The 24,995-nt window shown below is 41.6% G+C and overlaps 1 protein-coding gene across 1 annotated transcript in view; it reads left to right on the top strand.

Annotated features, from left to right (window-relative positions):
- Positions 1–24,995, top strand: part of fam172a (family with sequence similarity 172 member A) — a 476,702-nt gene that overhangs the window by 31,089 nt on the left and 420,618 nt on the right. Inside the window, exons 5-6 of the mRNA XM_033017286.1 lie at positions 13,420–13,485; positions 16,602–16,793. Of these exons, the coding sequence (XP_032873177.1) occupies positions 13,420–13,485; positions 16,602–16,793 (258 nt within the window). The remainder of the gene's footprint in view (positions 1–13,419; positions 13,486–16,601; positions 16,794–24,995) is intronic.

Here is a 24,995-nt window from a genome sequence, read left to right as displayed (position 1 = left end):
TTTTGGTCTCCTAATCTGAGGAAATACATTCTTGCCATAGAGGGAGTACAGATAGGTTCACCAGACTGATTACTGGGATGTCAGGACTTTCATATGAAGAAAGACTGGATAGACTCGGCTTGTACTCGCTAGAATCTAGAAGATTGAGGGGGGATCTTATAGAAATTCTTAAGGGGTTGGACAGGCTAGATGCAAGAAGATTGTTCCCGATGTTGGGGAAGTCCAGAACAAGGGGTCACAGTTTAAGGATAAGGGGGAAATCTTTTAGGACCGAGATGAGAAAAACATTTTTCACACAGAGAGTGGTGAATCTCTGGAATTCTCTGCCACAGAAGGTAGTTGAGGCCAGTTCATTTCCTATATTTAAGAGGGAGTTAGATGTGGCCCTTGTGGTATGGAGAGAAGGCAGGTACAGGATACTGAGTTGGATGATCAGCCATGACCATATTGAATGGCGGTGCAGGCTCGAAGGGCCGAATGGCCTACTCCTGCACCTATTTTCTATGTTTCTATAATGTGTTTATTGAAATTTCCAACATCTGCAATTGTTCAATTTCAAAATCTAGACACGTGAAGCTGTAGTTAACTGGCTAACCAGATGAAAGATTAAAGAGCAAAGTCGTCATCTTCGAATCCCTTCACCAACCAATTGCAAGCAATTATTTTCTTCATAGGTTTCATTGCCTCATTGCTTTCATTGCACCTGGCTGTTTAAAAACTTACTTAAATCAGCTCTCATCCACAAACTCCAGCAATATAACGTTTTCATCTTCATAGCTAAATCTCCTTGTGACATATCTCTGTCGTCATGCATTATAGCCTCAGTTCGACTGCTTTTGATTTTTATTTTCAAATACTCCGACTATTCTTTATTAAAAGCTGGAGTATTTTCTGTCTCAGACCCCTGCTATTGTATTTCCCTCATAAAACTTTCTATATATTTTTTCCTTTTAGACCCTCATTAACAACCTTTAAGACAGCTGGACTAATATCTTTGGCTGGACAATTTTGTCTTGTATTTGTAAATTTTGGAATATGGTTTTGTACTAAAAGCATTCCATAAAGGACAATTAATAAGGGAAAAACTTTGAGTATGAAAATATTTAAATAATTTAATTGTGCGTTCCACCATGTTTTGTTATTCAAATGCTATCTTTTGATCCCAGCCAAGCTTGCAACAAATTTATGTACATTTGTACATCCAAAAATAATGCTTAATGTTCTTTTGGTGTTCTATTGTAATTGACTTGTCATGGAAGTGCACAAAAATGAGAGAATTTAATAAAGTCTAAAGCACTGAATTGACTGAGACCAGTGATTACTTTTAATTTGTTCTTATGACAACAAATAAATCAGATCATATAGTATCTCCACCTTCTCGCAAAGTTTCTTGAAAATCTTTAATCCCTGGTTTGGCAGGGAAGAAGGATTGAATAGGTCAAATAGAGTAAAGAAAAGGAAATACTCAAATGAATCCTGGTTGTTGGTTGAGTTACTTGGAACTATATAGTTTGATGAATCTTGAAATTATGCCTATTAAAAAACCCCATTTCTTAAGGAAGGATTTCACATATTTAAATAAAATTTAATGTCCTGTAAAAACTATCAATTAAACAGATTTTTCGCAAATTAATACCCAAATAACCAAACCAACGGCAAAACTATGAAGTTGTTAATGGTCTTGAACCACAATATTTTGCCCAGAGGGGAAATTTATATTGTGTGTGCATTTCTAATAGAATGCTTTGGGGCTAAACTTCCCTTGCATAAATATTGCTTGCAGCTATGATTTGCATTCACTTAACAAAATGTAAGCAATTCCCTTACAGTTTGTATTGCAAATATGAATGCAATAAGTGAGTTTTTTCCCCTACAGCTAATAATTGATTATTTCTGGTAGTTATTAAGCATTTTGGAACTTGCAAGAGAATTATTCAAAAAGCATATTGTTTTAAATCTCATTGATTTGCTGTGCTGAGCTATTCATTAATTAATTTTGAACAGTGTAGTGTTATTTCTTCTTGGTTGGAGTCAATTCTATGTTTTCTATCTTCTACCGAAACTTTGAAAATTTGAATGACCTGTAAGTTATGTTTCAGTTTTGAAAGCAATTAATTATTTTATTAATTAATCACCATCTAAAATATTTGTGAAAATAATCTATAAACCTAGCAGGTGTACTTTAGCTATTGGTTTACAATCAACTGTAGATTATGGGGCTGGAACTGCATGGCCATCACCTAATCTGGACCATTGCAAATGCATTGTTGTTGTCTTCGAATTTATTGTAATAAAGAAAATCATAGGTGGCCTTTATATTGATCCTTAGAATGACAGAAAATACTTCAAAGCCAACAAAATGGTTCCAAAGTGCAGTCACTATTAAGAAGAAATGGTGGTCATGAAATTCCAGTCACATAAATCTTCACACACATAGTCTTATAAATAGCGATCAGATGCATTAGCAATAATCTCCTTCAATTATGATAAATATTGACCAGTGTACTTGTTGCATTCCTTTTTGATATAGAATGTATAAAATGTAACTATTTCAATTAAGACCAAGCAAAAATAGCAAATGTATTAATCAATTTGACATGGTACATTCTTAGAAGGATTAAATGCAAACTGTATCGTTTCCTTTTTAATTATTAAGTCAATTGGTGGATAACTATTCTTATAGCGTATTGTACCTGACACAGTATTAAAAATAGTTACTTGTAACTGCTCTTCTTTGGCAATCCCTCAGGATTGAGGATAATTCACTTCTGCTCCAATTCTCAGTATTTGAAAATGACTTTGCATTTACATCGTGTGGCTGTTGCACACCAATCATTCCATGGATTTGACAGAGTGAAGTCTTGATCCACTGACAAGGAGAACCATGACAATTGGAAACTAGGTTCCTGCACATACTGAGCATGTATAAATCTACTCTGATTGCATGCTTATGCTCATGGAACCAAATGCATATGATGTTGTGTAAACTTCATCTCCATTGAAACAGATTCTGGCCCTGTCCATTTCCCTCCTCATTACAATCTGTTTTCCTCTGTTACCCCATAACTCAAATAAGGACTTATCTGACTGCAATGCTCCTCCAATAGTATGGCACACATTCAGTGCTGTAGTGTCCAGAAGGAGTGCTTTCTTAGTGCTACTGCTTCAGTGATGCAGTTGTCCCTCAGTGCTGTCGCTAAATAAACAGTAATGCACTTTTGGTTCTATCCCTTAGGGCAATGCTGCTATTTTACCAGATCATTTATCACATCTTATTTACACCGAAAGGTCTGAATGACAAATAAAGGATTCAATTCAATTCAATTCATTAACATGATTGAAAGACAAGCTAATGCATGCGGTTTGCCATGGATTAAAAAACATAATGTAAACTGTTGAATCAAATTTCTTCGTTTTAAAATGTGAAGGGCCTGTCCCACGGGCATGCGACTGCATGCGGCAAGCGCGACCAAACCGGAAGCGGGGGTCGCGCGGAGGTCGAGTGATCCCCGTACAGGGCCGATCCCACCAGCATGCGACTGCATGCGGCGAGCGCGACCAAACCAGAAGCGGGGGTCGCGCGGAGGTCGAGTGAGTGACGTGAAGTTCGAGCGAAGTACGCGCGTGACGTACGGCGCCAAGACGCTGCGTACGGCGTCATGACCTGCGTATGCCCGTCGAGGCGGTGCGTACGACGTCGAGGCGGCTCCGGGCCGGCAGGACGTTGCCGCGCGGAATTTTTGAACACTGTCAGTATTCCAGAGCCGCGTGCGATGTCGGGACCAGCTCCTCACAACTCCATACGGCTCCGGCGATCGGTGGGACCGGCCCCGCGAGGCCGTACGGCTCAAGCGACCACGTTACGTCGCGCTTGCCGCATGCTCATGGGGCAGGCCCTTAACAGAGCAAAACATCTCAGAGAGTTATTCACAGTAAGAAAACAAGGAATTAAGGTGCACGCTTAATAAGACAATACTATATATAGATTTAAAATCAAAGATGCAGTAAGTTTAGTGGATCTGGGAAACTGGAAACAGATATTGAAGGAAGGATCTCACCTCGGAATAAATAATCATGGAATATTTGGGGAAACGGGGTATGTTGTTTACAAGCCTATTATAATCTTTATTACTAGACCCTAGTCTGAGATTATAACCCAGAGATGATCACAAAAAGTTCCTGTGTTCATAAAAGAGGCAAACAAGGAAGTAAAAGAAAATAGTGATGGTAAAGAAATACTGTTAAAGACGTGAATGAGTTTGAAAACTGAAATATGTGAAAGTTTGGATTTCATCCCAAAGTTTTAAAATGGGTGGTTCTGGAGGTGGTGAATGCTGTGGTTATTATCTCCTGAAATACTGTAGATTCTGGAATTTCTCTGCGGATCGGAGGGTAACATATGTGACCCCACTTTGTAAAAACTTATGATTTATGAAAGGGAATCATGTTTACTATATTTAAGGATATCTTTACTCAGAGAGTGGTAGCGGTGTGGAATGAGCTTCCAGTGGAAGTGGTAGCGGCAGGTTCGTTGGTATCATTTAAAAATAAATTGGATAGGCATATGGATGAGAAGGGAATGGAGGGTTATGGTATGAGTGCAGGCAGGTGGGACTAAGGGAAAAAAGTTGTTCGGCACGGACTTGTAGGGCCGAGATGGCCTGTTTCCGTGCTGTAATTATATGGTTATATATATGATATATATATTGGAATAGATGACAGGAAGCCAGAGAGTGTTATATTTGGATTTCTGGGAGGCCTTTGATAAACTATTTGCAACTACTGTCTCACAGGAGGAAGCAAGTGTAATTGACTATCGTATACAAGATTATAGTACATATATTTAAACAGATAGAAAATATAGGGTAAAAATAAAGGGGTTCTTCCTGAAATGGCAGTACATGGGTGGATAAAGGGGAACCGGTGGATGTGGTATACTTGGACTTCCAAAAGGCTTTTGACAAGGTGCCACATAAGAGACTATTGCTAAAAATAAAAAATTATGGGATTGGGGGTAATATATTAGCATGGGTAGAGGATTGGCTAACAAATAGGAAGCAGAGAGTGGGGATAAATGGTTCATACTCGGGATGGCAACCGGTAACTAGCGGGGTTCCGCAAGGGTCGGTGCTGGGACCCCAGTTGTTCACAATTTATATAAATGATTTGGAGGAGGGAACCAAGTGTAATATATCAAAATTTGCGGACGATACAAAAATGGGTTGAAAAGTAGGGGATGAGGAGGATAGGAAGAGTCTGCAAAAGGATATAGATAAGCTAGGTGAGTGGGCAACAACTTGGCAGATGAAATTTAATACTAATAAATGTGAAGTCATTCACTTTGGGAAAAAAAATGATAGGGCAAGTTATTTTCTAAATGAGGAGGAGCTGCGTTGTAATGCAACGCAAAGGGATCTAGGGGTATTAGTACATGAATCACTGAAAGTTAGTATGCAGGTGCAGCAAGCAATCAGGAAGGCCAATGGAGTTTTGGCCTTTATTGCTAGGGGGATTGAGTATAAAAACACGGAGGTCTTGCTGCAGCTGTACACAGTATTAGTGAGACCACATTTGGAATACTGTGTACAGTTCTGGGGTCCATACTTAAGAAAGGATGTACTAGCCCTGGAGGCAGTGCAGCGAAGGTTTACAAGATTAATTCCTGCAATGAGGGGATTGACATATGAGGAAAGGTTAAGTAGGCTGGAACTCTACTCTTTGGAGTTTAGAAGAATGAGAGGCGATCTCATTGAAACATATAAGATCGTGAGGGGCCTTGATCGGGTGGATGCACCGAGGATGTTCCCAATGATCGGGGAAACTAGAACTAGGGGACATCGTTGCAGAATAAGGGGGGGCTCTTTTAAAACTGAGATGAGGAAGAACTTCTTCACCCAGAGGGTGGTTAATTTATGGAATTCACTGCCCCAGGGAGCAGTGGAAGCAGAAACTTTAAATATATTTAAGACTAAAATAGATGTTTTTTTACCTGCCAAGGGGATAAGGGGCTACGGGGAGAGGGCAGGGATATGGACCTAGGTATGGTTAGTATAGTAAGACCTGAGTGATCTCCTGGACAAGTGTCGATCGCCTGGATTGGGGTCGGAGAGGAATTTCCCGGATTTTTTTCCCGAATTGGACCTGGGTTTTTATCCGTTTTTTTGCCTCCCCCAGGAGATCACGAGGTTCTTGGGGTGGAGAGGGGTGATAGCGGTATAAAGGGGAGGGTAGTGTCTTGTGTTCTGTGTCTTGTGTCTACTGTTTGTGGGTAAGTGTGTCTGTTTAGTGTTCAGCCATGAGCGAATGGCGGTGCGGGCTCGACGGACCTGGTGGTCTACTCTCGCACCTACTTTCTATGTTTCTATGTTTCTACATGACATGTGGGATTAGTTCTTGGACCCCAAATGTTTATAACTTGTATTAATCAATTGGCTGAGGGGACTAAAAGTAACATTTCTAATTTTCTGGATTTCATTAGTCTAAATCGGAATATAATAAGTAATGTTGAGGAAGCAGAAATCTGTCAAGAGGATGTAGAGCATAAATGATGAAGCAATAACATGGCAGATAGATAATACAGTATAAAATTGTGAGATTACCCAATTTCATATATAGTTACAATTCTGATTGTTTAAAAATTGTGAGATTAATATGCAACAATGTTCAATGGGTGTGTTTCTACACTGGTCACCGAAATTTAACATGCAGACGAAGCATACTATTAGAAAAGTAATGGTATATTATTATTTTCGGTGAAGGATTTGTGTACTGGAGTAAAGATGTCTTACCACAAATTGTATGGGCTTCATGACATTGCACCAAGACAATCATGTACAGGATATATTTGTTCCAGGAGTGCAGCAAAGATTCACCAGCTATCTCTTGTGATGGCTAGTCTGTCATATGAGGGGATATTGATTAGGCTAGGTCACTGTAGACAGAATTTTGAAGGTAACTTAATTGAAATGTACAAACGGTAAAGGGCTTGATGGGATATATGAAATTAATGTTTCCTCTGGTCAAGGAGTTGAGAATTATGAGTCACAGTTGTATGGTAAGTATAGGTTATTTAATTGAGAGCAAAATTTCTAAGAATTCTAAGGGTGGTGAAAATTTGGAATTATCTACCCTGAAATTATTAGAAACATAGAAACATAGAAAGTAGGTGCAGGTGGAGGCCATTCGGCCCTTCGAGCCAACATCACCATTCAATGTGATCATGGCTGATCGTCCCCAATCAATAACCCGTGCCTGCCTTCTCCCCATATCCCTTGATTCCACCAGCCCCTAGTGCTCTATCTAACTCTGTTAAATCCATCCAGTGATTTGGCCTCCGCTGCCCTCTGTGACAGGGAATTCCACAAATTCACAAAAGGCTCAAAGGCTGGCAGTATCATCAAAGACCCACACCATCCTGGCCACACACTCATCTCCCTGCTACCTTCAGGTAGAAGGTACAGGAGCCTGAAGACTGCAACAACCAGGTTCAGGAATAGCTACTTCCCCACAGCCATCAGGCTATTAAACCTGGCTCAGACAAAACTCTGATTATTAATAACCACTTTCTGCTATTTGCACTTTATCAGTTTATTTATTCATGTGTGTATATATTTATATCATGGTATATGGACACATTTATCTGTTTTGTAGTAAATGCCTACTATTTTCTGTGTGCTTAAGCAAAGCAAGAATGTCATTGTCCTATACAGGGACACATGACAATAAACTCACTTGAACTTGAACTTGAACTCTCTGGGTGAAAATGTTTTTTCTCACCTCAGTCTTAAATGGCCTCCCCTTTATTTTAAGTGAGGCCCCTGGTTCTGGACTCGCCCAACATTGGGAACATATTTCCTGCATCTAGCTTGTCCAGTCCTTTTATAATTTTATATGTTTCTATAAGATCCCCCTCATCCTTCTAAACTCCAGTGAATACAAGCCCAGTCTTTTCAATTTCCTCATATGACAGTCCCGCCACCCAGGGATCAATCTCGTGAACCTACGCTGCACTGCCTCATGCCTTTTGGATGCAAGAGAAATCAAATGAGCAGAAAGTAATGCAGGAAATGTTCTTTTTCACGTCCTTGGGCAAGTCATATGCATGGAACAATGGGCTCATTTGCCCAAAATTAGTTTGACGCTTAATGGTTCATTAATGATGATCTTTATCATCACCTGAACAAACAAGAAGTTATTAGAGATGCAGGAAATGACTTGTGAGTAATATCGTAATTTATTAATTTGCATGGAACATTTGGAGAAGTTGTTTGGTAAGGGAAACGTCAAAATGTGACTAATATACAGGTATTTTGTGTAGACTTTGTGAAAATTTGTGACAATCGATTAAGAATTTGTTGTATTTTCGTAGATATGCTGCTGTAATTATCAATAGTTGTAAATATACATGAAGTCCACACAGGTGCTGTCCCTTCCACAGTGAATGGTATTAGAGCCTTACTTTTTATCATCATGCATTAATATTCAAAAAATTCATTCTCGGAAACCAACCCTCCTGAATGGGCCCACTTCTGTATTTCACACTGCAGGAGGTGGGTTTGTCATATACATAAAGGATTCTAGTCTATCTCTGAGGATGAATTATTGGCTCTGGTAGAGCTGTAAGATGAAATGCAATTCGCTGGAAGGGCTGCATCCATTAATACGAGCCAGAAGAAACTGCTAACCCAATTAATTACACAATAAACCCTCTATGTTGTGCACACCTTCCCATATCTCACCATTATATGTTCTCCCATTGACCAACATCTACTCGCAATCCATGCAGTACCCATCTCCTTTCCACTTCTTCCTACATTCAAATCTTACACTGCCATATATGGATCATCCGAGTCATGTCCTGCCCATGATCATGTGACAACAACCCCATTTCCCTACTGTGGCATTGGCCACATCGCAGTGTCTCCCACCTCAGTAGACTTCTTTCTGAAACTTTGGCTTTATGCTATATACTCTGCTGACAGTCCTCACCAAAATTAAGATGTCGTGGTGGAGTTTTATAGGTTAGGCCACATTTGGAATTTTGCGTGCAGTTCTGGTTGCCCGATTACAGGAAGTATATGGAGGCTTTGGAAAGGGTGCAGTGATGTTTACCAGAATATTGCCTGGATTAGGAGGTATAAGGTACTGGGAGAGTTTGGACTGACCCAGAATGTTCTCTCTGGAATGGAGACCTGATAGAAGTATATACAACTAAACTAAGTGCCACACGGGAGGCCTGGTCCCCCAATGCAACCCGTTCCCCAACTCAATATTCCACCACTCACCCGTTCCCAAACACAACCCGTTCCCCAACGCAATATTCCACCACTCACCTGTTCCCCAACGCAACCCGTTCCCCCAATGCAATATTCCACCACTCATGCCTATCCCCCTCCCATCAAATCCACCCCACCCTGTCCCCCTCTCCCTCTACTCCCCCCCTCTATCCCACCTTGCCCATCACCCCGGACCCCTTCTACACCCCCCTCCCTAATTCTCTGCACTCCACCACCCGTCTCACCCACTCCCTCCCCCTCTTTCCCCTCTCGCTCCCTCCCTCTCTCCCCCCCCCTCCCTCCCTCATCCCTCTCTGCTCTCTCACTCATCCCTCTCTCCACCCCTTCCTCCCTCATCCCTCTCCCCCTTCCTCCCCTCTCCCTGCCTCCTCCCTACCTCATCCCTCTTTCTCCTCTCCCTCCGTCTTCTCTCCCCCCTGTGCTGTGTCCCGGGACCCGTAGTGTCTTTGCGATGGAGCCCCCCCTCCCCCCCATCTCCCTCTACCACCCCCTCATTTCCCTCATCGTCCTCCCGTCCCATTTCCTGCCCCAGCACCTACCCATGTCATAGAGCAACGCCAGCGCCTGGAACTCGGCCTGGTTCTCATACTCTGCCTGGCCCTGGCTGTAGGTGGCCGAAGCGCTCGTGGACCTGGGCCTCGACGGAGCCGGGCGCGTTGTGCCGGGGGCGGGGTGAAGGTGGCAGGCGGCCGAGCCAGAGCTGCCCGCAGAGCAGGAAGCGGAGGCTGTGGTGCAGGATGGTGGCTGCCGGGCGGCCCCCGAGGCACTGGTACACCTTGACAAGGCCCCGGGCTTGGGCACGACTCCAGCCCTCAGCTAGTCCACCGCCTGGGATTCAGTCCAGGCCTCGACTTCACCTCCGGGCTCGTCCCTGATGCCGGACCCAGGCTCGTCCTTGGTTCCAGCCCAAGCCCAGTCCCCGGGCTCGTCCTTGTCTCCAGTCCGGGCCCAGTCCCCGGGCTCAGCCCGCAGCACCACCCTCCCCATTCCTTCACCATAGCGACCTGCAGCCGATTGACACCAGACCTGGCCAATCAGTGCGGCGATGGTCCCGGCGACGCCCCTTCCTGACTGACAGGAGAGGAGACCAATCTGCCTACCGGCGACTGACAGCAATCTGCGCGATGCTCGATTTTTAAACAATTTTTAAACCTTAATAACTTTTACAATATACCATCGATCGGAACTAAACTTGTTGCACTCGCAGCACAGGAGAACAGTGAGTAAGCTGCCGTACCATTTTTGCGCAAATAGAAAAACCACGCAATCCGGAAGAGCACAAAATCAGAGTTTTAGTTATGTATAGATGGGTTATCAGGCATAGTTAGGGTAGATAGTCAAAATTCTTTTTCCAGGATGTAAAAATCAAATATTTGAGGGCACAGCTTTAAGGTGAGAGGAGCAAAGTTTAAAGGAGATGTGCGAGGCAACTTTTTTACAGAGAAGGAGATGTGTGCCTGGAACGTGCTGCTAGAGTTGGTGATTGACGTAGGTATAGTGGCATTTAATTGGCATATAGACAGGTAGGAAATAGAGGGACATTGAATATGTGCAGGTAGATAAGAGATGGTCTTGCCATCATGTTCGGCACAACACATTGCGGCCAAAGTGCCTGTTCCTGTGCTGTATTGTTCATACTGTTGGGTTGTAAACTACCAAAGAGGAATATGAGGTGCTGTTCCTCCAGTTTGCATATGTTCTCACTCTGGCAATGGAGGAGGCCTAGGACAGAAACATCAGTATGGGAGTGGAAAGGAGGACTTAAAAAGGCTAGCAACGGGGAGACCCAGCAGGTCAGTGCTCAGTGAAACGGTCATCAAGTCTGCATTGAGAGTACCGGATACAATAGATGAGGTATTTTCCCTCTCCTTCTGCCCCTTATCTTCTCCCATCTTCTTTCCACTGTGCCCCACCTGCACTCACACCTATTTTTCTCCTCACCCTCCTCTTCCATCTACATTCCTTACTTTAGCTTCACAATCTCACGATCCTCCATGTCCTCCTTAATTAATACGATTGCAAAGTCATTTAATATCTCATCTACATCCTTGGAATGAGTGATGTGATGTGCATCATTGTCGATTTTGCATAGAATCTTGTCTCCGTATTAATTTTGATGGAGTTAGCATTAACAGTGTTACGGGAGAAAAATGTTGCCAATTTTAATGTTTCATAGTGGGGAAACATAATAGGCTGGATTGTTGTTCTAAAATCTGTGTTCATATTAAATCTAAAGACTGGATTTTAGACAAGTACAGGTGCACAACCTTTTATCCGAAAGCCTTGGGACCAGACACATTTCGTAATTCTGAATTTTTCGGCTTTCGGAATGGAAGATTTTTAGCGTAGATTTTAACGGCTGGCTCAGTGGTAGAGTGCTCGGCTCATATCCGCATGGTCGCGAGTTTGCGCCTCGATCCCGGCAGTTACTCGATCGCGAGTTTGAGTCTTCAATGTAGTTTTTTTCTTGCAGAATAGGAGAGAATAGGGAGGGTTAGGCTGGGATCATTCTCTGCGAGATGATCTTAGTGCGGGAGACACGTGTAGGAGAGGTGTACTGACTGTGTGGGCAGAACTTTGGAAGTGATTGCCCACCATTCTCAAAATCCGCTGTGTCTCCCTGGCCCTCCAACTCCAGAGGAATCCGCTCCCCAATGGGCCGCTACGGCGACAAGTCGCAGTTCGCCCACAGCCCGAGCTGCGCCACCCCAAGAACAAGACGTACCTTGCACACCATCAGCTTCTGCCCCTACTGCCTCTGGAGTTGGAGCGGGGCTGGGCTGGAGTTGCTGATCTGGGATCTCCGTGCTTGCAGTGGGCCTGGGGGTCGGTGTCCCGATGAGGGGGCGCAGCTCGGGCTGTGGGCAAACTGCCACTTGTCGCCGTAGCGGCCCATCGGGGAGCGGCTTCTGGTGGTCCTGACGTCTCTCAGCTCCTGTCCGGGGGATGGCCGGAGACGTCAGGACCAACAGGAACCCGCTCCCCGATGGGCCGCTACAGCGACAAGTGGCAGTTCGCCCACAGCCCGAGCTGCGCCCCCTGATCCGCAACCCGGGTTCCTCTGGAGTTGGAACGGGGCTGGGCTAGAGTTGCTGCTGGCTGTGAGTCTCTGGGATCTCCGTGCTTGCAGTCGGTGTCCCGTTGGTCCTGACGTCTCCGGCCACCCCCCTGGACAGGAGCTGACAGGACGTCTCCGGCCACCTGTACAGGGGGGTGGCCGGAGACGCGACAGCCCGAGCTGCGCCCCCTCATCCGCAACCCCAAGAACAAGACGTACCTTGCACACCATCAGCTTCTGTCCCTACGGGGAGCGTGTTCCTCTGGAGTTGGAACGGGGCTGGGCTGCTGCTGGCTGTGGGTCTCTGGGATCTCCGTACTTGCAGTGGGCCTGGGGGTCGGTGTCCCGTTGGTCCTGACGTCTCCGGTGACTGGCACTGACCTGCTGGCATCGCCGACGTGAAGACAGTGCAAAGCCCCCGCGCCGGTGCAATGGGCGGGGAGCTGGAGAGGGGAAGGAAGGGGTCACACACATGGCCGGGAAGCAGAGGGGTGTAGGTGGGGTGAAACTGAAGGGAGCGACAATCTGCTGCTGCCTGCCCGCTGAGTTAAAAAGTTCCCACGCAAGACTCACGATACACTGTGTATCGTGAGTCTACCGTGGGAACTTTTTAACTCAGCGGGCAGGCAGCAGCAGATTGTCAATTATTAACCCTCCCGCGCAATATATCCTCACCTTCTCTTTTATGAATGGGGATTTAGTTCCCCTTTCTTCGAGGACCGACCGGAGGTTCCGCTGTCACCTCTGCGGGCCGCCCTCGGTGAACGTCTTCAAGGACCTTTCTTCAAGGACCGAAAAAATGTCCGCTATTCGGAGCTTTTCGTTATTTGGAATTTCGGATAAAAGGTTGTGCACCTGTATGTGAAGAGCAGGGATTATGTAGATAAAATGATTTATATAAGAGTCAAACAACAAAACTGAGCTATACCCTGACAACAAAAAGAGTGCAGATTTTGTAAAGCACCCATGGGCTAAAGATAGATAATTGATATTTCTTCTTAAACAATAACTTTTTGAGTGCAAATGCTGCTTGTATAATTCTTGTATTTTTTATTTCCTTCACAGATTATCACTAGCTGTGTTTATGAACTTTTAGAAAAAGAATGCCATTTAAAGAAGGTTTATCTCCCAGTAAGTTAAACATGTACACTGTTACAATTATCTGCTTATGCATATCACATACATACAAATAACATATTTTATCATCATGGATGAGATGTTCACATAGAAATGTTATATTTTAAGATGCTTGCAATATTAAAATTCTATTTTTTTGGATGCCGATCTGAACATTAAGTATGACATTCCTCTGAACAGTACATGGTGATTCCTATTGCAAATAACTTGCATTCTTGAGTATAAATACAAGAATCTATAAAATCTAAAAAAAATTTAAACTGCGAGGTGCTTTAAAATAAATGTTATCTTTAAAGATGGAGAAAATTATGCAGTCAGAATCAAACGTTGCAGAAGTCGATGTTGACTAGACCTCAAGCAGTGCAAAAGTGACGGTTGGGAAGCTGCTGTTTTTGAAATGAGGCCTTCCCCCTGACGTCACTGGAAGGTGGTGGAATATACTGTATCACTCTACCGTTGGGGGGGGGGGGGCGGGGGCGTTGTGATGTCACTGGAAGCTGGCGTTTTAAAAGGTGGTTTGGGCTATACATTGTGATTGGACATCTGTGAATGGCATTGTGACAATCATTTGAAGCTGCTGGAAAAAGGCTCTCTGAGAAGCTGTTTTTGTCTTTTTTTTTTAATTTCAACCATTATTAACTTCGGAAATATAGGTAGGAATGCAACGGGAAGATGTTTATCGCCACCATGGGGAAAAATATGAGTAGGATGCGTGAAAATGGGAAGGCTGTGGCCTAGCGTTTGGAAGAAGATAGGAATTAACCAGATTGGCGCGCGCGCTCACACACACACACACACACACACACACACACACACACACACACACACACACACACACACACACACACACACACACGACGAAGACTTTTTGTTATATAGAGATGTAGAGAAAAACTTTGCGAAACCAGGTGACATCATTCTACACTATACACATCTAGGACAACAAAAGCGAATTCCTGGTTTACTATAAAAACACCACAATAGTTACATTATATTTTTATTTGAAAATTGAACTGGCTGGCCTGTAATTCAAATCAATTTCCTGCATTTATCTAATATATTTTGAACTTGTTATCAAATAAAATCTCTCAGTCTTGGTCTTGAGTATTCAATTGACCTAAACATTTTCAGTTTGTGTTGGTATGAATTAATGATTTCTAATATCCTTACAAGAAAAGTAATTGTTCACTGATTTAAATTGTTAATGGGTAACCGTGTATTTTAAGATTATACCTTCTTGTTCTGGATTTTTCCCACTTAAATTGAATAATATCACTGAATTTACCCCACTGAACTCTCAAATTATATTAAAATTTTGGTTACAGTCCAGTTTGACCATCTAAATAAGAAAAAGAGACAAGTATATGTAGGTTGCCTTCAAATTTACATCTTTAAGCCTTAATCCAGCCATCATGAACCTTCACCAGTCCAGTACTTATTGAATTCTTTAACTTTACCACTAACTTCTTCCCTGCCCTCAATTTTACTTGGACTCTCTGACATTTCTCTCCCCTTTCTTGATATCTCTGTCTTCATCACAAGGGACAGACTATCGACTGGCGTCTACTCTGCCTTCCTGTTTTTGCCGCCAAAGTGGATAAACTCATATTTATCCACATCAAACTGCATCTGCCATGCATCTGCCTACTCACCCAACCTGTCCAAGTCACCCTGCATCCTCATAGCATCCACCTTTCATAGCAATCCATCTTCACAGTTCACACTGCCACCCAGCTTTGTGTGATCTGCAAATTTGCTAATGTTACTTTTAATCCCTACATCTAAATCATTAATGTATATTGTAAATAGCTGCGGTCCCAGGACCGAGCCTTGCGGTACCCCACTAGTCACTGCCTGCCATTCTGAAAGGGACCCGTTAATCCCTACTCTTTGTTTCCTGTCTGCCAACCAATTTCCTATCCATGTCACCACCCTACCCCCAATACCATGTGCTCTAATTCTGCCCACTAATCTCCTATGTGGGACCTTATCAAATGCTTTCTGAAAGTCCACATACACTACATCTGCTGGCTCTCCCTTGTCCATTTTCCTAGTTACATCTTCAAAAAATTCCAGAAGATTAGTCAAGCATGATTTCCCCTTCATAAATCTATGCTGACTTGGACCGATCCTGCTACTGCTATCCAAATGTGCCGCTATTTCATCTTTTATAATTGACTCCAGCATCTTCCCCACCACCGATGTCAGGCTAACTGGTCTATAATTCCCTGTTTTCTCTCTACCGCCTTTCTTAAAAAGTGGGATAACATCAGCTACCCTCCAATCCACAGGAACTGATCCCACTGGAAAATGTTCCCCAATGCATCACCAATTTCTAGAGCCACTTCCTTAAGTATCCTGGGATGCAGATCATCAGGCCTTGAAGATTTATCTGCCTTCAGTCCTTTCTCCTCAAGGAAATCCTTTCTCCTCAAGGTATGAACAATGAATTCTCCAAGTTTAGGTAATTAGCCTACAAATCCCCTCTCCCCTTTATTCCCTTCTCTTCCATGTCATGTGGCCCACCTGGATGTGCACCCATTTCTCCCTCCTCTCCGCCATATTCCTTCCTCTGGCTTTACATCTCGCACAACTTCTATCCTATCTCTTTTTGTTTATTCAACCCTCGCCTTTGTCTGACCATCTGCCAATCACAAAAAAACCCTCACCTCTGTCTACCTATCACTTGCCAGATTCCCTCCCATCTTTCTACCCCCCTTCTAACAATCAGTCTGAAGACGGATCCCAATCCAAAAGATCATCCATCCATGTTCTCCTGAAATGTTGGCCGACCTGCTGAGTTACTCAAACATTTTGTGTCTTTTTTTGCAAACCAGCATCTGCAGTTCATTGGCTCCTCATGAATTATTGTTACACCACTTGAAAGCCTAGTATATCTTTCCTAAGATTTGGAAATTGACCAATTGAAACTCGTGTTTTGAAATTGGGAATTTCTTGTTATAGGCAGAAGGCACCAATACCACCTACATTTTCAAAGACTTTTCATTAGAAACCTTAAATGATAGTTATGATCTTTTTGTAATTATTTTACTTCGAAAATGTTCCGTGCTTTGCAAAAACTCTTCTGCTTTATTGCTTATTTTGACCAGGTGGATGCTACAGAAGATGAACCAAAGAGCTTCATTTTTATGAGTGAAGATGCTACAACAAACCCTGACAAGTTAATGATTCTGATTCATGGTAATGGAGTTGTCCGGGTTGGCCAATGGGCCAGAAGACTGATAATCAATGAAGACCTTGACAGTGGGACTCAAATACCTTTCATCAAAAGAGCTATGGACGTAAGACTAATTTTCAGAAACTTTTTTTTGACGTATAATTTATTCAATGACTTTTCCTTTTTTTGTTATGATGCTTGGAAACTATGGAAAGCCATTGACTTATAATTGAACACAGTAATGTTTAAAACCCAAAAAGTTTTTATTATTTTATTAGGAAAGCACATTATAATCCATTTGTCTAGGTGTAGAGTATAAAAGCAGTTTAAAGGCAATTCACAGTATATACCTGTCGAACATTTATCAACTTTTCTTTTAAATTGACTTGCATTATTAGCCCATTGCTAAAGGATCAGGCATTGAATTCCAAGAAGACTCTCGAAGCTTTGGAGACACAAAAAATTACAGATGTTGGAGTCTTGAGCAAAAACAAAAGCTGCGGGAATTAAGCGGATCAGGCAACATCTGTGGAGGGAATAGAGAGACGATGTTTCTTCAGTCTGAAGAAGGATCCCAACCTGAAACATTGTCTGTTCATTCTCTCCACAGATGCTGTCTGACCTACTGAGTTTCTGCAGCACGTTTCTTTTTATGCTTGAAGCTTTAACAGATATGGCACATCCATAACAGTAACTGGTTTGGTGCGTTCATAGTAGTTGAAGCAGATACTATAACAGCACACCAACCAATATGCCTCATCTACACTGGTCCCACCGCCTGCCTTTTGGCTCATATACCTCTAAACTTATCCTATCCATGTTCCTGTCTAAGTGTCTTTTAATGCTGTTATAGTAACTGCTTCAACTACCTACTCCGACAGCTTGTTAAACATAATCACCATCCTCTGAGTGACAAAGTTATCCCCAGTCCTCGAAGGGCTGGAGGCTGGTGGATGTCAGAGCCGCTGGACAGTAGTCAGTAGTAATGACAGTAGTCATTAAGGCAAGACCCTTACTTTTAGAGTCATCGGATCATTCAGCAACATTTAGACAGGTACATGGATAGAACAGGTTTGGAGGGACAGGTGGGACTAGAGTAGCTGGGACATGTTGTCCGGTGTGGGCAAGTTGGGCCCAAGGACCTGTTTCCATGCTGTATGACTCTATGACTCTAAGGGTAAAGGCCCTTCTGCCAAACTTGTCCATGTACTCCATGATGCCCCATTCACCTTGAACCGATGTCGTCTGGTTCTTGATTACCTGTGATGATAGTGGTCTTTCTGATGCATGTGGGGACTAAAGAATGGAGTCATGAGAGATTATAAATGTCTGCAAATATCTCTGTCAGCTGATCCACACAGTTCCTGAGGATGCTGCCAGGGACTCCATGCGGGCCGGATGTTTTCCACGGATTCACTCTCAGGAAGGCCGATCTTATGTCTGCCACAGTAAATGTTAGTTCAGCCAGACACAAGATTGGCGATAACGTTTGGTGAGTCTACGCTTGACCTCATTTGGCTTGGTCTTGTAGACTCAGTGACCGTTTTGCCGAACACTTGCGGTCTGTTTTACCAAGGCCTACCGGGTCTCCATTTGTTAACCGTTTAAACTTCCCTTCCCATCCCCATACTGACCTTTCTGTCCTGGGCATCCTTCATTGGCAGAGTGAGGCCACACACAAACTCGAGGAATAGCACCTTATATCCTGCATGGGTCGCGTACAACTCAATGGTATAAACATTCAATTCTTCACTTTTAAGTAACCTCTAACATGGCCCCCCACCCACCCGCTCCCCTTGCTTACCCCCTCCCCTCCCTCCCAGTCCAATGTTCCATCTGGACTTGCACCTATTTCTCCCCTCCCCCAACGCACCTTCCTCTGGCTTCCCAATTCGCAACCCTTCAATCCTTTTGTATCACACCTGCTTTTTTCATCTCTGTCCTTTGTCCGACCATCTGCCTATCAAAACCTCCCCTCACCTGTGTTCACTTAGTACCTGCCATGATTTGTCCTGCCCCTTCTCTCTTCCAGCTTTCTTCCTCCACCCACCCACCCCTACAATCAATCTGAAGAAGGGTCCCAACCCGAAACGTCACCTCTCCATTTTCTCTAGGGATGCTGCCTGACCCGCTGAGTTGCTCCAGTTCATTGTGTCTTTCTAATGTTCTCAATGTTGGGCGAGTCCAGAACCAGGGGCCACAGTCTTAGAATAAAGGGGACGTCATTTAAGACTGAGGTGAGAAAAATAATTTTCACCCAGAGAGTTGTGAATTTATGGAATTCCCTGCCACAGAGGGCAGTGGAGGCCAAGTCACTGGATGGATTTAAGAGAGAGGTAGATAGAGCTCTAGGGGCTAGTGGAGTCACATATGGGGAGAAGGCAGGCACGGGTTATTTGTATGGGACGATCAGCCATGACCGAAGGACCGAATGGCCTCCTCCTGCACCCATTTTCTATGTTTCTATGTTAATGTCCCACATGGGAAATTTGTCCCAAAGAAAATGGATCCAGGACAAAGGATGCAGAAGGTAATGGTGGAGGTTTCTTTTGGCGACTGTATGCCTGTGAGCGAGGTTGTACCAGAGGGATCCTCATTTATATCCAATAAATAGGATATGAATATAGCAGGTATAATTAGTAAGTTTGCAAATGAGAAGAATATTAGTGGTACAATTTGGCAGTAAGGAAGTTAGTTATAGGCTACTAGATAACTTTGGTTAGTTGGTAAAATGGGTGGTAATGTGGTGAAGAAGATAAATTGGATACCTTAACTAAGGCATGGAGTATAAAAATCAGGTCTTGGCACAACTTTAAAAAACATTGCTCAGCCTACATCTCGAAATAGGGTGGTCTGAAGAGCCTCTTTCTGCCTGGACAGCTCTATGACTGTTTAATCATTAATATATCAAATTAGGATTTAAAATGTGGATGCCATTACCAAAGAAGATTGAGGTAACAATGTTTAAAAGACTTGAAGATGGAGCCTAAATAATTGTATGACTGAAATAGGATATAAAGGTAAGCACAAAGTCTGAAAAGCATCGAATTGTATAGGCAAAGAATTGCACGGAGCACAAAAAATAGACTAATTGACAGAATAGTGCAGTTCCATATCTCTATTAAATTGTATCATCGTTAATGCTATGATTGTTAATTACAATGTTGGCAACAGGAGTTTCTCATAAATACCCAGCTACAAAGCCAAATTAAAATTATTGTGATTGATATTATTTGCCTCACCCAGTTGTTCCTTAATTCCTTGTTGATAAAAGTCCTCTAGTACCTCATTCAGCTAATTGTAATTTTGTGATGGGTAGCTCACTGAATTGTAAGGTAAATCTTGTGTGCCACTGCAGGATTCCAGAAATTGAAGCAAATTATTTGAATTTGTAAACTTAATTGGTGTGGTTACGCATAAGAAATAATCAGAACTGTGCTAGTATACTTTGGGAAAACTGTGTTAGTTTCCCAGCTTTGAGATTTGTGTGCAAATACAAAATCAGAAATCTAAAATTATAAGTGACTATTCCATCTTCTTGAAATCCTGTATTTTTAAAAACAAATTACTTTAATTTCTCTTATTACTGGTTATTGGATTAGCAATGCCCCCTGAGCTGATATTGACAAACTGTTTGATAACATTTAATCAGGGAAATTAAGAAATGCGGAGTAAGGCATGGTTGATAGGCTGTTTCAGCCCATACCAACCCGTGCGCTAGTGAAAGGAAGCAATGAGATGACAGCTCTAGTGTTTGGAGAGAGGTTGTTAACGACAGCTTATTCCTTTCTGATTTCAACTCTTGACAGAAGACAGGTCTGCTTGTTGTATCATGGCAGCTGTATCATTACCTTCTGGCCCTGTCAGAAATGAATATATATTAAAAAAAATCAAAGTTGCTCTACTGGAAATCCAATTACCTTTCGGAATTTTAGCCATCATTTTATTTTTAAAAGTTTATAATCCATTGTCTCACAGTTGAGTGTGCCTGAAATGTGCCTTTCACGAGGAGAAAAAGGAGTGATTAAAAATGAGCTAATTAAGCACAGATTATTTTTCCATGAATTGATTGCTATCAGACTACCTTGCTTTTAGCTTGCTGCTACTTTGATATTGACCCAACCGAAATATACGAGAGCTGCTGCTGTGTACGTGAGCAGAAAGGATGAGAATCGCAGGCACTTTCAGATCTCTTTTTCCCAGTGCTGTCAGGGAAGTATGAGTGAAAATGTGTATTTGTTTGATAGTAGAAAGATTTACAGCAACTCAATTCTTGAACAATTTTCTGTAACAAAATTTTCCATAACCCAGGTAAAGTACTGAACTCAGCATTTAATGCTTATAAACCTTTTTTTATGTTCATGAAATAATGAATTAAAGATTATAGTTAGAACAGACTCTGTTCAGGTATTGTATGCAGCACATGCTGGGTAGTTAGCTGCAGCTCTGGAGACTTGTTAGAAAAATGGAGGGGGTGTGCGTTTCTGAAAGTGTGTCAAAAGCCGTGGGGTTTCTAGCTGACCAGAATTCCAATGCTGGTTAAAACTGGATTAGATGCATGCAAGATAAATAGAGGTTTTTCATTTAATTGTTGTCAGGTTTTTTTCAGTTAAGGTGGTGGGTTTTTTTAACCAGCATTTCTCCATTGCTTCATGTCATTAATTGTGATCTTTCCTTTATTATTTGGTTGTTGACTTGTTATCCTATTCACAATATGTCACTGTTGCCTTTAGGATTGGCCAAAGTGGTCTGAATCACTTCAAAACCGAAAGGGAGAAAAAACAGTGCTTTAGAATGTTCAGTGTAAGATACTCTGAGTAGAAGATAACACTTTATACAGTCATAATCAATGCACTTGACACTTTCAAAGGCAAGAGAGCCATGACTTGCTTAGGGGTTAAACTTTTTAAATGACTTCCCATGAGACTGGTGCTGTCAATAAAATACAATAATTAGTGAAGGATTTTGGAGTGTGTATTGCAAAAAAAGAGAGCTTTGTCGGATTTTGCAGAGTTTGTGCTTCATTCCTATACTTCACTATTTTAATATTTGTGAAAATACAATGTATGACAGTTTACTAAAATATTTGCAGTGGAGTTGTCATGGTTTTAAAACACATGAAATGTTTTAATTTGGTATATTTCATTTGGTGATTTCTGTCATTTTGCTCGGTATCTTGCCAAAAACTGATATGGTATATTATTTGAATTTAAGGTATTAATATTTTTAAATTGTTATATTGAAAATATAAGAAATTTAGTTTTTTATCATTTTTTATTTCAACAATTGATTATTTTCTTTAAATTTATTCTTAAATTTGGATAAGGAAATATTATTACATTCCTTTGAAGAAAAATGTTTTTGAAGTTTTCTTTCCAAGTACTACAGTGCCAGTAAAATGTATTTTAATTGTAGGGAGGTAAGCTATGGTTCCGTACAACTCAAAAATGCCGAATATTAAAAGTATAACCTACTTAATTATACATTCTCTGTAAAGCAAAATAGGAAAATGGTATTTGCACTGTCTTTTACTTAAAAGATAGCACTGAAACAAATAATAAAATGATTTTACTGAGTTTAACAAATTACAACGTCAAAAATAATGACTGAGAGGTTTCTAGTAGGTCATTTGCTGCTCCAGGCAGTTTCTCCTCCTTCGGGAAGCACTTATTTGGTTTCTCTTGTATTCTGCCTGTGGCATTGTGTGGTGAAAGCTAGGCTTGTTCTTCTCTTTGGAGAAATGTCTGAGGCTGTGGATGACCTATACAAAATTAATAAATGGTGTTTCTTTTTCATTATCACTCATCTTTTACAGTTTATTTGAGGTTCCCTTTTGGGAACGGGTAAAGTACTGCATAAAATATTTTACACAATTGAATAATTTGATGACAGTTGTCTTATATGGGATTGTATTCATGTGTTATACAGTAGCTTTAATTTATGCAAGTTTTGTTAATGGATTAAATATAATATGGTAGTTTAATTTTTATATCTTATTGAATTTTGTATTTCTGCAGGATTTTTTTAAACTGATCAAAGTCAGATTGCTGCTCAGTTTTCTTTCAGCATAGCCAAAATTTCTCCTCTCACAAATAATTATTGCTTAGTCATAATAGTCCAGTTTTTCCATTGATGCATAATAGAATTTATTTGGAAACCAATTATTAAATACGATTGGATTCTAATTGCACCTATCACAAGATTAACAAAATAGTTTCTAGGTTCTCTAGCTATATAATGCATATACCTAGAGAAGCATTAGTACGCAAATATGTTCAGAATGCACTTTAGCATATATTAACATCTATACACTTTGAGGGTCACTTCTGGGAATTTGAGTTACATATGCATGATTATCCATGTGGCATGGCCGAGTCTGCGTGCAGATAATCAGTTCTACTTTGATCTAGTTTCCAGCCATAGTGTCTGAAATCCGGATTCACTTACAGGTAATATCTTTTAAGTTAGGAACTTGCTTTTCACTGAGAATCTGTCTCAGCCCAAGCGTGACTCTAGAAACCATTCACGCATAACAGCATTATGATCTCAATTCTTAACCCCAAACAATAGTGACTCAACCCACCTTCTCGGGGCAGCGCAATGGTACACCATAGATTGCTGCCCAAGAGTAGGTATGTTGCAAAGCCTACCTGAAGCGTCTTTGAAAATCTGCCGCTACGGGTGTGCGCGATTTTGGCGCCGTTTAGAGGGGGCGGGTTTAAAACGCGATTTTCTCTAGGCTGTTCAAATCGAAGATGTTCAGCCTAGTTAATTATTAACGAAAAATCGCTGGAAGACCCCGTCGCAAAAGCTATTATTAGGTTTAAAGGCCTTGAATAATAGTTATAGTAGTTTAAAAATCAATCTCTAAACCCGCGACCGCCAGCAACCGCAGGGTCTCATAAAGCAGACAACTGAAGGAAGGTTGTATATTTTTACATTAAAAAGGGCTTCTAAAGATCCCGTTATACAAAGTTTAATATTGCGAGTAGCTCATTTTGGGCCCCATTATATCGCGCAGTATTTTTCTGGGCATTTGGGGCACAAATCTACCGCAATGTGAACGTTCTAAACCAGCGCGTTCCACAGAGACACACTGGAAAGCTGATTTAAATGGGCATTTATTTACAGCAATTGTACACTGAATTCCTTCCATTTGGCCTATAATTTAATGTAAATGAGATTTAAAAATCATGTTTTATTGTGAATTATTTGTGAATATTATTTGGACATTTAGGCTATTTAAAAATGTTAATCATTTATTAAGAAATGGATAGATGTTTAGATCTAGTAATTGAAGTCTGAAATTAGCTACAATTAGGTAACTAACTAATTATATGCTTTAATTTCAGGTCATCCAAGTAAGATTATTTTATATTTGTTTCAGAATGCTTCAATCTATGATAACTGAAAATTTCATTCAGTTCTCTTAATTTTTAAGAAAGTTATGGGCTTTTGACTGTTCACGATCACAACTTTTTTGTTATGTCCATAGAAAATCAATAGGGAACAAGATGCTCATTTCCGAGTATGAAAATGGCCATAACTTTTTAAATACTTGAGATATGAAAGTGAATTAGGTGTCAAATTAAACTTATTTTTATGCTTTATCTGATGGGATAAATTACAGACTTGATTTTTAAAATCTCAAAATTTTGTAACATTGCTACCAAGAGCGCCGAAGACCCAGGTTCGATCCTGATTACGAGAGCTGTCTGGACGGAGTTTGTACGTTCTCCTTCTGACCACGTGGGTTTTCTCTGGGTGCTCCAGTTTCCTCCCATATTCCAAAGACATGCGCGTTTGTAGGTTAATTGGCTTCTCTAAATGTTCCTGAGTGTATAGGATAGAACTAGTGTATGGGTGATAGCTGGTCAGCACGGACTCAGTGGGCCGAAGGGCCTGTTTCCATGCTGGATCTCTAAACTAAACAAAATCCAGTGTTTGTGAAGAAAAGTGTTGGCCCAAGGTTATAGCCTTGTGTTGTCACTTGTCAGCACTCTGGTTGGGCCTTGTTTGAGCATATCAGTTAATATATTGTTTTGCCTACCATATTGCAGCACAAGCAAGACAGAGACAGATTTCTGTAGGCAGCTGAATTTGGAACAGACTGTTTCACAGTTCTCCATTGATAGCCAAAACCCTTAGTGAGGTCATAAAAGATCATATATCATGGATGTAGCTCTTTGCATTTCTCTTGGAATTGATGCAAAGTGAGGATCATGTGCGACTAGATGGATTGCATCCACACAGCATCTCAGCACAGGAAGGAGATGGTTAAAGAGAAAATTGGTGATAGTCCTATTTATTTCATTCCGATTTGATT

This window comes from Amblyraja radiata, chromosome 3, assembly GCF_010909765.2.
Source record: "Amblyraja radiata isolate CabotCenter1 chromosome 3, sAmbRad1.1.pri, whole genome shotgun sequence".
Classification (NCBI taxonomy): Eukaryota; Metazoa; Chordata; class Chondrichthyes; order Rajiformes; family Rajidae; genus Amblyraja; species Amblyraja radiata.
This window is presented reverse-complemented; position numbering and strand designations above follow the sequence as displayed.